Genomic DNA, 16255 nt, shown 5'->3' with positions numbered 1-16255 from the left:
AATGATATACCATAAGGTAAATGATTTTGAATTTATTCAATAATTCATCCTACAACAAAGCATTAGTCGTTTGTCTTCTAGGGGCAGTAGGACAATTTAATGCTCCTCATTATTTATTTATTTATTTTATTTATTATTAAAGTCAAACATACAACCAAGGGTTATTTTTACAATGATTGGCTTTAACAATAGTTTACATGATTAAATCGTCGATAAAAGGATTAACAATAAAATCAAAATTAAAATCACAGTTAACGGTAAAGAAATTGAACTTGGGGAAGGTATTAAAAAAGGAAAGTAAGGTAAAAATAGTAGGAGTAGGAATTGGAATAGATTGAAATAATGAGACATCATTTGAGTACAAACATTTAAACCTAAGCAAATCGTCAAAAGAAACGGAAGCAATTTTTTTCGCAAAAACAGAAATGTGGTCTTAACGTTTTTTACAGTCATTAGTTAATCGCATCATAAAAGTTTTCACTGTGGAGTTGAAATGGAAGAATAAGATTATATAAGCTTTTTTGTATAATAAATATTACTTTGAAGTTTAATATTGGTTATTTAATAGTTTTAGCGTACAATTAAGTTCGGCTGCTAATCAGCAACAGGCCATCAAAAAAGTAGCAGGGTCACAATATTGCCGTAATTATTGAGTACGACGAGCACACTCTTTTTCTTTAATAACTTGCCTGTATTAGATTTGGTACAAGTAAATAGCTTCATTAATATGCTGCATCGCTTCCTTAACTGAATTTTTACTAGTTCTAATATACATTTTATTTTATTGCAACTTACTACTTCTATATCGCAACCGAATTTGCACCACTTTTTTTTGTCTTGTTCACTCCTTTTGGGAGCATAGGGTCTCGACACGACTCAGTCTTGCGTTGATTTTGTTAATCTATTTTGATTTCTGACAGGGTAGGGGATTAGCCTGCCGCAACAATTGCATTGTGCTTAAGATTATTATTATTATGAGAGAAATCCTCTCTGCGACGTGAAAGATCTATTGTGTTTCCTTCATAGAGTTTTTTTTTTCTTCTCTGCTAAAATATGTTTCTCCGATTTTCGAAGTTAACCAAGGAACCAAGATAAGGACCCTCGAAGTTCGAAATTGGTGCTTTAGTGAAAAATTGCTTACAATTAATCTAAGTAATCGGCCGCCGTAACCGAAAGGGTTGGTGCGTGACTACCATTCGGAATTCACAGAGAGAACGTAGGTTCAAATCTAGGTGAATCGCCAAAAATTAAGAAAAACATTTTTCTAATAGCGGTCGCCCCTCGGCAGGCAATGGCAAACCTCCGAGTGTATTTCTGCCATGAAAAAGCCTCATAAAAATATCTGCCGTTCGGAGTCGGCTTGAAACTGTAGGTCCCTCCATTTGTGGAACAACATCAAGACGCACACCACAAATAGGAGGAGGAGCTCGGCCCAACACCCAAAACGGGTGTACGCGCCAATTATATATATGTATATATAAATAACTAAAAAAGTAAAAATTTCGTCATGCTCCGCCTATTACACCTATTTAAATAGTATGTAACGTTTTTTGTGTGTGCAACATTTTATTAAAGGTGTCAAATATTTGCTTTCCGAAAAATTAAAAACCTTATATTTTAACAGCTAAAGTTTGCGGTCAATTGAATATCCTTGTAACTGGAAATAATATAATTATTGTATTTCTTTAATAAATATATAATAATATATATGACATATATTAAATATATACTAAAAATGTTGGGTAATTTTTTTAAGAATTTAATTACATTACATTAGTTTCCTAACGCAATTTCATGTAACTTGGCCGCACCTTTTTTAAGTCATGGCGGCTACATATACCCGAATGTCAAACAGAAAAACTTTTGTACGTGATTATCGCCAAATTTGCGAAAATATTTTCTGAAAATTACAAAATAAAATCACCAGCCTAGAAAATCGATCAGTAACATATGAATATTGAGTTAACTAATCGTGTACAAAAGACCTAATATGGTAAATCTTACCAAAAAATGATTCCTTAATTTCATCGATTTGTTCCAGCGTATCATACCGCCTGTCCGCAAATTTATATATGTATAGGGCACAGGGTAGGTTGTAATTATTTCGGGAGCAAAAGTAAAGTTGAAATTAATTTGTGACGACGGTGTCACATACAAAGATATTGATCACTTGTTTATCAAAAAGACGATATGTACAACGGCATTGGTTTAACAACGCCACGCGGCTCCGGCACTAATGGCCATGTACAACGTAATTGGGCATTTGTGCGACCCGGAAAAAAGGATAATTCCAATTATCGTTCTGAGGAGGATATAAAGAAACTCGATGCTACCCTCAATCGTCCGCCAAATAAGGAAATATTAGATCATGATCGTAAACGTAAAATTGAAGTGAAATGCATTGAATTTGAGGAGATATTGGAAAAACAAGGGTAAGTTTTGCCTAATAATAAAAAAAATATGAGTACTACATTTAATTAACATATTTAACAACAAATATTTAAAAAAAAAACTCGTCACCTGCTCAATAAAAAAAGCGTTATTTTCACCAAAAATAGTCCTGTGAATTGTTATTGTATTGTTTATATGTTAACTCACAGTCGTGTTTTGACTTTTCTTTTACCATTCAAAATTTCTTCATACTTGACCGAATAGGGGTGTCGAGAGAACACTAATGATTGTTTTACGCCTGCTTCCTACATAATTGTCGTGTTTGCTGAGCGAACAAGGTGAAAATAGCTGGCTTGTTCACTCCATTCGCATTGCGCAAGGAAGCCCTTAAAAACAATAATTTAACATTTAGTGAAAATAAATTACAAAATTGCTACAAAAATTAAAGCATTGTGTGAGTAGAAGCGACATTTTTATTAAGTACAAATAAAAAGTAGCAAAACCGTATAGCTAGCAATAGCTCCGTAACGATGTTAAATGAAATTAAAAAATTAACAACTTGAGCTTTATCGATCTTTCACAAATTTCTACTTGTAACTTTTATTAGTTAAATTTTTTTAAGTTTGGTGAGTTCAATTTATTTAATGGCATTTTTAAACATTTGAAATTTACTTGTACGACATTTTCAGACGAACTCCAGAGGAAATAAAAACAAAGGTTGACTCATATCGCCAGAAATTAATGGGACTAGGAAAAAGTGATTTGCCTAAGGATGAATTTGGAAGAATAGCGTAAGTGAAAATAGTGTATAAATAGAATATATCATATTAACTCACTTGCTCCTTTGTTGTGGAATACAAACATATGAGTGAAGTGGTTACCAAAGTTACATAATTTTCGAGGTTTCTTGAAAAGGAATGTAGAAAAACTCATGCGACCATTCCAAAATGTATGAAGCTATCATTTTTATGCGCTTATTCATACGAGTATATATATACGTATGTATGTATACAAAGCAACTAATTATTTTGTAGTTTTTAAGTTTATATTTTCTACCAAAAAGCAACAGTTGCATATAGGTTTCTAATCACCTTTCGCAAGCAACGGCAAAGCTTTTATTTCAAATTCAAATGCAAACACTTGCTTGCATACCAAGCAGATAATGCTTTAAGGAAATATTATATAATTTTGATATTGCAATATTTATTCCAACCCCAGCAACGCTTCGAATTGCTGCTCTGTTTTGATAAATGAGCTGGTACATGCGCTGCTCTCAATTTCGCGCCCTATATACTCACCACCCAACCACCCACCATGGTGGTAGTTGCAATGTATAAGTCCAAAACACTTGCACTCGGCACAGATTGCAAACGTGTTTAGTAAAATCAAGTCTTCCAAGGGTTACACAACCTAAACGCTGTGCATATTTAATTAACGTTACATAAATCAGTATACAAATTAATAAAAAAAAATTGATTTGTGGGATTGCTTTAAAATTTAATAAGAAATAATATTAACTCAACTGTTGTGCATCATGCACAAAATATTAATTCTAAAACTGTGTGCGGAGAGCAATTTGACAAAATTTGAGAAAAATCAATAATCAAAGCATTGAGATACATATGCGAAAATAGCAGTGAGTTTTAGTTTCGACATCGCCGTAAAGTTTTGATTTTCTTCAATATATGCTAAGTGGCGGCGGTGGCAAAACACAAATGGATGAGAAAAAAAAATCAAAAATATTCATTACAACAAATCTGGGAGCAAGCCCTATTAAGAAGATTAATATGCTTGTACCTGCTTAGCCGGGCCAACAACTCGTTGCAAATGCTAGCAATCTATCTTTTGCAGCGGATTTATTGGGGCCGTGAAGTGGAATATGGTTGTGGTTCTTCTTTAACTAAGTGGATTAGAGGATTAACGCGAGTTGGAAGGAAGTGGAAGGTATTTGGAAATTGAAAACTAGAAAAGTAATGAAAGAACAATAACAAAATGCGTTGAACTTCACTCATCACAGAGTCTTCCATTTACGTGTTTAGTATTTAAGTTAATTAGTCATAGAGCAACTATTAGAGCCGAAAGTTGACTACCACAATAAATGTAGTCTGTGAATATTAATGAAAGTTTAAGAAGGAAAAAATTATAATATCATAAAAAAGTAGCGTACAATGTGTATAAATCAAAATAACTAATACAAATTCAAAACAAATTCCATATAAGCATGTAAATAAGAAAAAGCTAAGAAATCGTTTGCCATTTTGAATTTCTTTTGAGTGACTGTTGTTGAAGTCGGATAGCTCAAAATGCGACTTTTAGAAATAATTTATCATTAAGTGAATGAATCAATAAAATGTCTTCCATAGTATTGCATTAAACAAAAGATTTTACAATATTTATAAAGTGCTTGGGGAAAACTATGAATATATTTTCATATAAAATGTATATTTAAAAAAATAATAATTAAGGGTAATCTAATGTCTTCCTGCGTGCGCGTTGCTTATATATGTATAATATACATACATTTGTGTGTTTAAGGAATTTTTTATTAAAATTAAATTATTGAATGCGTTCCATTTTTAATATATATTGAAAATAATAATAAGGTAATAATATTTTTACTATGAATCCAATGTCCTCCATAAATTCAATAAAAATGTTATTATTGAAAAATTAAGTGCGAATAGTTTTAAACTAAATTTATCAACGAGTAAAAATAATCGAATGTCTTCCTAAAAACACGATTGGAAATTGTCCACTTGCTGTTTTCTAATGAAATAATTAGTTTCAAATGAAATGAAATTAAAAAACAAAACAAAAAAAAACAAAAATAAAAATGTAAACTCTAAAATATTTATAAAAGCTGTTTGAACAATTTTTATACGCTATTATAGATTAATATACCAAAAGACAAAAACAATGCATACAATGCTTTCTTCAACCATATACGCCGCATCGGTCGATAACGATGTCACTTCCGATAATATTTTCAAAATGCCGAAACCGAAAAAACGACGAAAGCGTCGAAAACGGCGCTCTGCCACTGTACCTGCTAAGACCCCTCCCACTTCCGCTCCATCTAGAGAATCCAGCAGTACACTCTCTGTACCCACAGTTTCCAGCACCACCACCACTACCAACGCCAACACTTGCATGAACACAACATCACGTCGTCGCACTGTCAACAAAGAGCGACGTTACTTTCAACATGATAATCGTGAAGTGGTCAAAGCGGTAACGGAGAATGAACTCAACTATGTTGCCGTAGCAAGAAAATTTAAACCACTTACTCCGTTGCATAGGAATAGAGCACAAAAGCAGAAGAAAATTACGAAAACATGGCATAAACAACTACTGAAATTCCCAAAACGTCAGCAACAACAACCGAAAATGCTCTCGAAATTGCTCGCTCCGGATTGCTCATCATCGACCTCTTTGCATTCATATTGCAACTGCGCATGTAATGCCACCGCCACCGCCGCCGCCACCACCACAACCACCACTCTTCATACCAAACATAAACGTCAAAAAAGCAACAATTACGAAAGCAGCACTTTTCATAACAAACAAAATAGCATGGAACTGCAGCAAAAGCATCAACAATCCGTGGCAGTCGAATCAGCTTTGCTTGTAGAAGAATTGTTGAGAAAATTATTAAATGCTCAACGTAATAATGCGAATGTTGCTACTTCAATACCATCTGTATCGAATTTAGTGCAACATTCAGGCATTACTTCCGTCTCTGCGCCACAAGTACCACTGTTAGATTCGCTTCTAGGCGAGCACTTTCAGCATACGACTCGTCTGTGCCAACAGCAGCTGAGGCATGTCGTTAGGTAGACACACTCACACATGCATACGTACATTTGTAGTTATTATTATTCTGAAATATTAAAAAAATATATATATATTGTATATAATAATTTTAGTCAAAAAAAGTAAGCAAAAAAATTGCAAGAAAAAAAATCATTTTATCGTATTTTTCTTCCAGTGTTAGAGAGACACATCAAATTGCTGAAGCGCAACAAGAAAAGAACGCAAAACTGCGTGAAGCTTTTAATATTTCTGAATATTTTGTTGAAGGCTCCAGTTTTGATTCGGATCGTAAAGCGAAGGAAGATATAGCTAAAAGTCTGGCGCTTCAAAAGGAACTAGACTCGCAACGCGAAAGCGCAGCATCGAGCAGAGATAAGGAAAAAGAGCATGGCGATAAACGACGTTATGCATTAGTGCGTAGCCCTTCGCGGGAAAAAGACAATGCTGTCAGTGGCGGCAACAAAGACGACAGTGATAATGAAGCTTATGAGCAGCATGTTTCTAAATCGGAGAAGAAGAAAAAGAAGAAACGTACACGTGAGAGGTGAGTATCAATAAATTGTGCATAGTGGGTGGGGGAAACCTACTATGGGCATAAAACATCAAATGCTAAAAAAGGAATCACCTTTTCGAACGTGCACGATATGCAAGTTAACGCCAAGTTAACACAACTATTTAATGCGCTGGCCAATGTTAGGCGAACGGCGTGCATATATACAGCCCGCGTCAAATGATATTTTTTTTTTAATGGACAAAAATGTGCAACACCTTCAAAGAAAAAAATTATGAAAAATCACCGGCATTTTTAGCTACTTTGCACTTTACTATACTAAAAATTAATAAACCATAAAAGGACATACTAAAATTGTTTCTATTAACTCTAATTAAAAACAAAAGTTTGGGGAATTTTTCTAATTTGTGTTAAAAATTTTATACTTGGATTTATATGGTTTTTGTTAAACAATAAGAAATGTTTTTATACAAAAATAATAAACTTTCAAAAATAAAACGAAGAAAAATTGTCAAAACTGATGTGCTATCGTGTTGATGTTGCTATCGTTTTGTCGCAGAATGTACAGTGACGGACATAAGTATAGGCACAATAACGACAATGAAGTAAAAATCAAGCTGTTCAAATCAACAATAACAAAAACTGTTTATTCGACATAAGTTACGCGTACTCATATATTTTAGTTAAGGGGGGGAGCCTGCTTTAGAGGTTTAAAAAAATCGATTTTTTTTTTCTTTTTTTTGCATAAATGTCTTCCCAAACTATCCAAGAATGTATCCTCAAAATTTCAGAAGCAAATTGAAAATATTTTCGGAGTTACAGAAGAAATTGTGAGCAAGCGTCGAGCAGGTATAAGAGCGGCCGGATCGCTCGAAGTGCGATTTCTCGATTTTTTATTTTTACGATTTTTCCTAGTTGGCGGGAAAGGTAGGGAAAAAGTTAAACGTCCTATTGAAACGAGATAACATTGATTGTATTCGGAATTAAATTCTCTTCTAGTTAAACCTAAAAAACCTTAAGAAAGTTATGATTAACCCACTTTTTAAACAATCTAAAGTGAATTTGTTTTTCCAAAAAAATGTTTTTTTTTTTTTTGAATTAGCGAAAAAATGTTGAATTTCTCACTTTTTGTTTAATTTTCTTGGTTTAACTAGAAGCTATTTATGCCAAAATAAAAAACTTTTTGGGTTTTTGGTTTCAGATGAAAATTGCGACCTGCATCTTTCCCGCCGCACGACACATGCACACTCGAGACGCCTCGGCAAAATGCTTGTACTAGGCATAATATGACATATATTTGAATGAAAAAATTTGAGAAGACAGTTGAAATATATAACAATAAAACCTGAAAGTTTCGTTTCAATCGAATATTTCCTTCCTTCCCAAAAAAATCCATGAAAACACCGATTTTTTGAAGCCTCTAAAGCAGCGGTCCGGAGGCTGTGGGGCGGTGCGGCAAAACATGTGCCGTGTGATAAGCAAGCCACATCTTTACACCATGCGCCGTTTGGTTAGGGTTATTGTCATGATGAAAGGTGAAGGAGCTTGGCAGACTGATCTGCACTTTTTTTGAGATTTTTCTTTCAATATGTTTAAATAAACAGATTTGTCCATGAGACTTTCAATAAATACTTGGCGCTAGATTTTTTTTGCAGCGTTAGCTGTGTTACGTTTTCGCCACACAGTTATGCGGCTGTCTGAAGGCAAAATACTAACATAAATTTGCTTTCATCTGAAAATAATATTACATTATCCCAGTAGCCAAGAGGCTGGTTTTCAAATTGTTTTGCATGTGCCACCCTTTTCTTTTGGTTGGTTGCAGATATGAAGGGCATGCGCCTAGCCACACATGCTTTGTACCCAGCCTCATGCAGTACTCGTCTAACTGTTTTCGCATGGACTTCTTTGTCAAAATCTTGTTTTAGCTCCGCCGCGATCTGGGTTTATGTAATTTTTGAATCATTTTTCACTTCTCGCACAATTTGCGATCGCTCTCGCTGCGAACTTGTGAAATTTGTTTGCCCTTTGAAACGGTTAACAATGGTGCGAATGGGGAAACGGCTTCGATCCATCATTTCTGCGATCTCCGCAGCGATTATCCTTTTTTATGTATGTAAATACATTATTACTTTACGCTTTGATTCTATATACTTTAGTGCGGCACTGTATGTCGACAGTTGGTTGAAATCGACAATTAAAAAACGCAATTAATGACATCGATCGTTTGAGTATTAAGTCAAAGTATTAAATAATTCGATTGACCAGTTTGAGCTGATGTGATCCACTGCCTTATAGGTAAACGTTCCGTTTAGAAGATTTATAAGCAAATAGTCCGTGATACTCATTAGATACTATTAACCCTTTGCGTTCGACGACTTTTTCGTTCGGGTGGAGCAGCAACTCGAGACGATTTTGCGCATGCCATGAATTTATATACAGATTAACATACGAAAACGTTATATTTTAAACCGATATATGGAAGACATATTTTGGCCTTGATCAAGTTGGATATTTACATTTTACCGTAAACTATTCAAGAGAGTTCAAAAATAGAGCTACAGGTGTTTACACAAATACAATAGAAGGAAATTGGACTGCAATATAGAGAACTATCCCATACAGAAACAGAAAACTAAAACTTATAAAATTATATCTTTTTATATTCATGCTAAAAGAATAATTCTTCAACTGGATTACTAATAGAATTAATAAAGTTTTTAACTTGAATGTTGTTATTTTGTGATGAATTTATATATATTATTTCACTTACTTTATATTCTAAATTTTAGTTTTTATTATGAAAAATTCTTTTACAAAGAGTTTTTGGAAAATAGGGGTAAAAATTGTTTTTCGTTTTATACCAAAATTCACGAAATTTCCTTTACATTAGCCTAATATCTTTATTCATAAACCAATAGTGAGCTTCTATGAACTGGATATAAAGAAATCTAGTCTAAACAAACACTGTCGCCTCTCACTCGCCGTTCGAGTTGCTGCATGAAACATCGTGGCGAGTGAGAGTCGCCACTCGAGCGCAAAGGGTTAAGACTTCTGCCCATCACCGCTGCATTTTAGAGATATTGGCTATGCTGATTTTGAATTTCACGCATTTGAATTCCATGGTAAGGTAAGGTACGGTGCACTAGGCAGCGCTAGTTTACTGGGCGGCATCCCTTGGTTGGGTAAAATCCGAATCATTGCGGTAACGTAGAACCGGCTGCCATGGGAGTGCGAATGCCATGGTCTATCACTACCTCGTTACAATTCCCTTTGCTACATTACCACATTTTACATTTCTTACATTTATCTGTAGGTTTTTGTTATTTCGTACTTTCTTCTTAAATTTTACTTACTTTTATTTGCAGTTCCGCCAGTCCTGAGCGTAAAAGGGATAAGAAGAAAAAGTCCAAGAAACATAAAAAAGAAAGGTGAGCTTGCTTTCGGCATCCTAAAAATATACTACATACATTTATTTTGATGAGGCACCAAGTGTCATTAATGATAGTATTCGGTTGTACTCAGCATTTTTTTTCTGCGTATTTGCTGTTATGTTGATTTTTATTGAGTTACAAGTATGTAGTTCTTTTTAAATGTTATAATATGATTTTTTTATTTTAAGATTAATTGTTTTTCATTTTTCATATACAGATTGTTTATAAAAACTTTTTTCTTATATTATAAGTAACTTAATTTTCTTTGACAAAAATTGTTAAAAACAAATCTTCTTCTTCCTCTCAATTGCTCAACATTTTTTATCTCTCCTTTCTTTATGCATTTTATAATGAAATACATTTTTAATGGTAAACATTCACATTTTAAAGGAATTATAACAAAAAAGAAAGAAAAAAGAAAATGAAAGACAACTAAAACTAACCCTAATAACAATGAACTTTTCAGTAAAACAAAAAAAAATCTAATATAAAAGTGTAGAAAAACAATTATAAGGAAAGCAAACAGTAACACAAACATTTTATAACAAAACAAAAAGCTCAAAAACTTCTTGACGAATATTAAAAAAATCGTGAAATATACTAATTTTTTGTCTTGTGCTCATTAATACCTTCTTTGTCTAGTTGTGCAGTTATGTTTGAACATTTATATGATTCATAAACACATGTGTACTGTTTCTATTGATTTTAATTGTCCTGACCAACACTGACAATACCAAAAAATACTAACACCGAGCATCGCCATTTAATCATTTTAACACAAAATCATCAGCAGCATCGAAAAGGTTTACACAAAACCAACTAATTCCTACATAATAGTACTCGTAATGCATTTGCATATTCACTATATTTAAACATTTGTTTGCGTTTTGCCAATTCACATTTAAATAAAAAAAAAATAAATCGAAAATGGCAAACATTACGTTCGTTCGCAACGTTTGTGATAAATATACAATTTGCACAAAATGTAATATTTCGTTCCCAATTAACATAAATTTAATTTTCAATCACTACGGCAAAATGTAAATTTGGGTAAGTAAAATAAGATGTTGGTTCTTTTATTTTTTCTTTTGTACTTGAATAGTTAGTAAATTAAAAGAAACAGTTATACTAATCATTTGAAATATTTTAAATTTTTTTTTTAAGTTTTTTCCAATGGCCATGCTACCAAATCCTATGTCATTTGTTTTAGAGTTCATGCATTGATTTATGTAAAGCATACACCCGCCGACAAAAACAAGCCTGCACACCTTCGTGATTATAAATTTTGGCCTTTAAGGCCCTCGCCTCATTTGAAATAATGTTTGTTGGGTGTTTTTTTAAAAACGTATAAAACGGAAACGAAAAAAGATTTTTAATTTTTGTTTTTGTTTTCAGTATTTTATTTTTTGTTCCATTGCTAAAAAATAAAATTTTTTTTTGGCCATACGAGGTCCGTCAAAATATATGTCGACACGGATTCTGGGGCTCACAGGTGTTTGACATCAAAAAGACAAAAAGTTTCTTGTTCAATATTGCCGTTATCGCGTGAACTCTATGCAAAAAAATTACAAAACGGTGGACATTCAAAGATGAAAAATTTTTTTTTTTTACTTTAAAGGTCTGAAAAAAATATCAAATTTTTTTTTCCCCGAATGACCGTAGTTCACACGATAACGACATCAATTCTACGTCATTTAAATTTTATTTCATCAAAATCGGTTCAGTAGAACCGGCTATATCTGTGTCCATTGTCCATGTGAAGCCCATTTTTTGCAGGCTGACAAATTTTTGAATGAACCTCGTATGGCCAAAAAAAAAATTGCTTTTTAACAATAGATCAAAAAATAAAATACTGAAAACAAAAATAAAGAAAAATGTTTTTTGACTGAAAAAAAAACAAATTTTTTTTGAATGAAAATAAAAAAAAAATTATTTTCCAAATTTTTTTTGACTGAAAACACAAAATAAAAAAAAAAAAATTTCCAAATTTTTTTTCTGTTTTCGTTTTACACGCTTTTAAAGAAACACCTGCCTTAATTTTTTTAATTTAAATTTAACTAAAATTTTCCATAAAATACACTTGATTCTCTAACAAAAACCAATCGTATCATTCCAAACTTTGTTTAAAATTCTGCCTTGCTGACAGTCGGACTTTCTTCTAAAACTTGGAAGAAAAGACGTTCGCTTGATGGTCGATATTATCACAGGACAGAATCCATGGAGGATATTTTCAAATTTACCATCATTTACCATTTATCTGGAAAATTCTCACAGATCAAACTACCTCTGATCCTCTATTCTATTCTCTATTTTTTCTTTCTTACTTCTTCTCATATTTTCTCCTTGACTATTTACCTTTTCACCTTTCAAAGTTTCAAATAGTCTGAGTATTTTAGGAGTTACCGAATCTCTCGGTGCTTCTTGGCTCGACTTTTCAATTTCAGCCACGCAGTTTCATAGCCCAAAGATGTGTATGACTTTTATTAAAGAATAAACTAAGTTAGGTTAGGTTAGCCAAGTTGCTTATCTAAGACAAGATTCTCAATGGTCCTAAGTCCAGTTGTGATACCTGCATTTGATTTCCATCCCCTAACTGAGTTGCTTAAACCACGTGGATCTTTTTAGGTAGGTAACTAATTCCTTCAGTGAAACATTCTGCAAATTTCTCAGGTCCTCAAAGAAATATATATATATATAATTGGCGCGTACACCCTTTTTGGGTGTTTGGCCGATCTCCTCCTCCTATTTGTGGTGCGCGTCTTGATGTTGTTCCACAAATGGAGGGACCTACAGTTTTAAGCCGACTCCGAACGGCAGATATTTTTTATGAGGAGCTTTTTCATGGCAGAAATACACTCGGAGGTTTGCCATTGCCTGCCGAGGGGCGACCGCTATTAGAAAAATGTTTTTCTTAATTTTGGTGTTTCACCGAGATTCGAACCAACGTTCTCTTTGTGAATTTCGAATGGTAATCACGCACCAATCCATTCGGCTACGACGGCCGGAAAGAAATAGTCGGCAAGATATTTGGCACGGCTTCTTTGAAGTGCCGCACACTCCCAGAGAAGGTGTTCTATCTTCATCTCCACAACTCTTGCAGAAGTCATTGTAAGCTACGCCCATTCTACTGGCTAAGGTGCCAATAGCGCAGAGACTCGTTATAATACCTGTGAGGACGATGGTAGTTGATCTGTTGAATCCAAACAGACATTTTGTCCTTTTAAGATTCAGTTTCGGCCAAAGCGCTTTTTGTACCCTGCATTTAGTATTAAGAGACCACATCTTATTGGTTTCTGCAAATACACTCAGGTCAATCGCAGTGAGTAACTCGTTTAGATGAATGCTTTTGTCCTCTACCACTCGCTGAAGGTCAAGCTCAGAGCCTTTCCTTGCCCACTTATCCCCGCTATCATTTTCTTCCACTCCACAGTGCCTGGGGACCCAAAAAAGTGTGGTGTTGGATTTTTGGATAAGCGAGAGAGTGACCTGCTGCGTTCTTTAACAGCATGAAATGTATTTTTATTGAAAACTAATTAAAATTAACATTTAACTTAAAACTCAGTTGGAAGAAGATTGGACTGCCTACCGAAAGCTGAGGAAGGAATATAAAAAGAAAATTAGATCATCTAAATTGGACTCTTATAGAACCTTCTGCAGTGAACTGGAGGAACGGAAGAGTTCAGCGAGGTTAGGCAAAGCCCTCCAAAGAGACCGGACGGCTAGGCTAGACTCACTGCTCAAACCAGATGGTACTAATACGGACTCAAAATCAGAAGTGTACGATGTTCTCAACAACACATTTCCCTGGCTCCAGGAATGTTGTTGGTCAAAGCTCTATCGATCAATCTGATCATGTCAATATAATTACCAGCAGACGTGATAGGTTTATTGCATCCAGGATAGTTAACGAGGAAACGATAAGGTTCGCCTTCTCGTCATTCGAAAACTTTAAGTCCCCAGGACCCAAGGAACGAGTTAGCTGATAAATAGGCTCTGCAATATGCCACTAGGCCCTGAACCCTTTCTACTTGACAATTCCGCATTGATTCAACTATGGATTGACGACTTCATGAGGTCTACTCACAGAGGTCGTTGGTCTGAGTTGAACTCGTGCAGAGTAGCCAAGTGCTTTGTGAAAGAACCAAACAGGAAAACAGCGACCTTCCTCCTAAAACTCAGCAGGAAGGACCTGAGAGTACTGGTGGGTGTAATCACAGGGCACAACGTCTGTGGTCAGCATATGGCGGCCATGGGGGTCGTCGACAGCCCGATATGCCTATCCTGTATTGAGAATGGCGACACTGCAGAGCATTTTCTCTGTAGCTGTCCTGCATTTGTCAGAATCAGACTTAGAATATTGGGTTGCGATACACTGAATACGGACAATGAATCCAAGAGATTTGTGGAAGAGTGACCTCAAACTAATCTATCCGTTTTTACCGTCCACCTTCTATCTTTCCTATCTCTATTCTTTCTACTGATTTCTATCCGGGTGTAGTACAATGGTCTACTGACTGAGTGCTTGGACTTGTCCAACCCCCCACAAGTCTAATCTAATTAAAATTAAATTTAAAAATCTAAATGTCAAAATTTATGATGGTTTTTTTTTTTTTTTTTTTTTTTTTTTTTTTTTTTTTTTTTTTTTTTTGTTGGCGGGTGTAGATAAACTTTTTTAAACACATCTTTATACATATTAACATTCTTTCACTCAACTTTTTACTAGCAAACAACAAATTGTATTATCGTCAATATGTAATTCATTTGCATCAAACACTTCCACGTAAAATAGCCTCATGTTGATAGACTCACAAAATTACTAACACAAATACATATACATATATACACAAAGCCAAACTGAATGATTTAGCCAAATGAGTAAAAATTAACTATTACATAAATAAAAATTTTACTTGAAACGATAAGAAATTGCCAACATTCAAGCTCAATATGATTACTTTATTCCAAGTCAATGGTCCAAGAATTAAAAGGAATTATTTTCTCATTTTTCTTTTCCTTAAGACAAACCAATTATGCAGATTTTATAATAAGGTAAACAATTATCGAGTTCACTCAAGTGTACAAATGAATTTATAATTAATGCAAATTGTGAATACATAGTAATTTACTTGAGGCGGAATAGCTTTGTTGCAGAGATGTAACTTTGGATTTTACAATATAAATATAGCAATTAGTTATTTTTCAGTTGATACGAATTCATCTAATCTAATTTACTACTTATAATTCTCATACAATGACAGAAAAAATCATTTGAAAACTAAGTGACGGGAGGAATTCATAATAAATGCATACAAAACGAAGTCGAATAATGTGACACAACTCTTTTTTTAACTGTCATAAATAAAAATAAAATAAAGCTGGGCTTAAAGCTATTTTGATGCATTGAAAAAAATTACACCTTGGCTTCATTTACAAAATTACAAGATGACTTCAGAAACCATGAAGTGTCCATGAATACTTCAGAAATCGTTAAATAAAATTCAAAAGACCATCTTAATCAAAAAATTCCCCGAATATATTCAGAAAATTCAAAATATAAATGTATTCCTTTCTAATATTATCGTCTTCAAAGTACTCGCCCACAATTGCAACCCACTTACGCCAGCGTTTGATCCAGCTCTGGAAGCCGTTTTCGATTTTTCCATTATTTCCTTTTGGCTGTTGAAACTCGTTTCTCGTAGAGGATCAAACTCGATCAAACAGAATTAAATCGTATGGAGCCATATCAACTCAATTCGATGGCTATTGGATGGTATTCGTTTCGTTTTTGGTCAAACATTTACGAATAATAATGGCACTGTGCGTTGGTGCAAAATCCAAGAGTTGTTTTCCCACAAATCCTTTCTTTTTTGACGAATTGCTTCACGTAAACGCCTCATAACGCCCAAATAATAATCCTTATTAACTATCTGATATTCTCGAAAGAATTTGTGGTGTTCTATATCGATGTAATCCATAAAAACCGCGAGTCTCGCTTTCTTTTTTGACTGAAAATGGTGGGATTTTTTTGGTCTTGTCTTATGCCTGGATTGCGTTTCCTACTCATAAATCCACGTCTCGTCTCCAGTAATGATCCGTTAAATGTTGGGTT

General features: G+C 34.0%; 1 protein-coding gene across 7 annotated transcripts in view; it reads left to right on the top strand.

Moving 5' to 3' along the window:
• The first annotated feature begins 1811 nt into the window (after positions 1–1811).
• The window catches only part of LOC128862060 (serine/arginine repetitive matrix protein 2), a 32992-nt gene continuing 18548 nt past the window's right edge, over positions 1812–16255 (top strand). For 3 of the 7 annotated variants that reach the window (XM_054100463.1, XM_054100465.1, XM_054100466.1), the window contains exons 1-4: positions 1814–2432; positions 3081–3182; positions 6380–6748; positions 10081–10143. In XM_054100463.1, the coding sequence (XP_053956438.1) occupies positions 2191–2432; positions 3081–3182; positions 6380–6748; positions 10081–10143 (776 nt within the window). In that variant the 5' untranslated portion in view covers positions 1814–2190. Of the gene's footprint in view, positions 2433–3080; positions 3183–6379; positions 6749–10080; positions 10144–10536; positions 11197–15165; positions 15196–16255 lie in introns of all 7 variants that reach the window. The other 4 variants (XR_008454419.1, XM_054100468.1, XM_054100464.1 and 1 more) reach the window with 4 other exon arrangements.

The sequence above is a fragment of the Anastrepha ludens genome, chromosome 4 (assembly GCF_028408465.1).
Source record: "Anastrepha ludens isolate Willacy chromosome 4, idAnaLude1.1, whole genome shotgun sequence".
Taxonomy (NCBI): domain Eukaryota; kingdom Metazoa; phylum Arthropoda; class Insecta; order Diptera; family Tephritidae; genus Anastrepha; species Anastrepha ludens.
The sequence above is the reverse complement of the archived record's forward strand: the minus strand, read 5'-3'. Positions and strand labels throughout refer to the sequence as shown.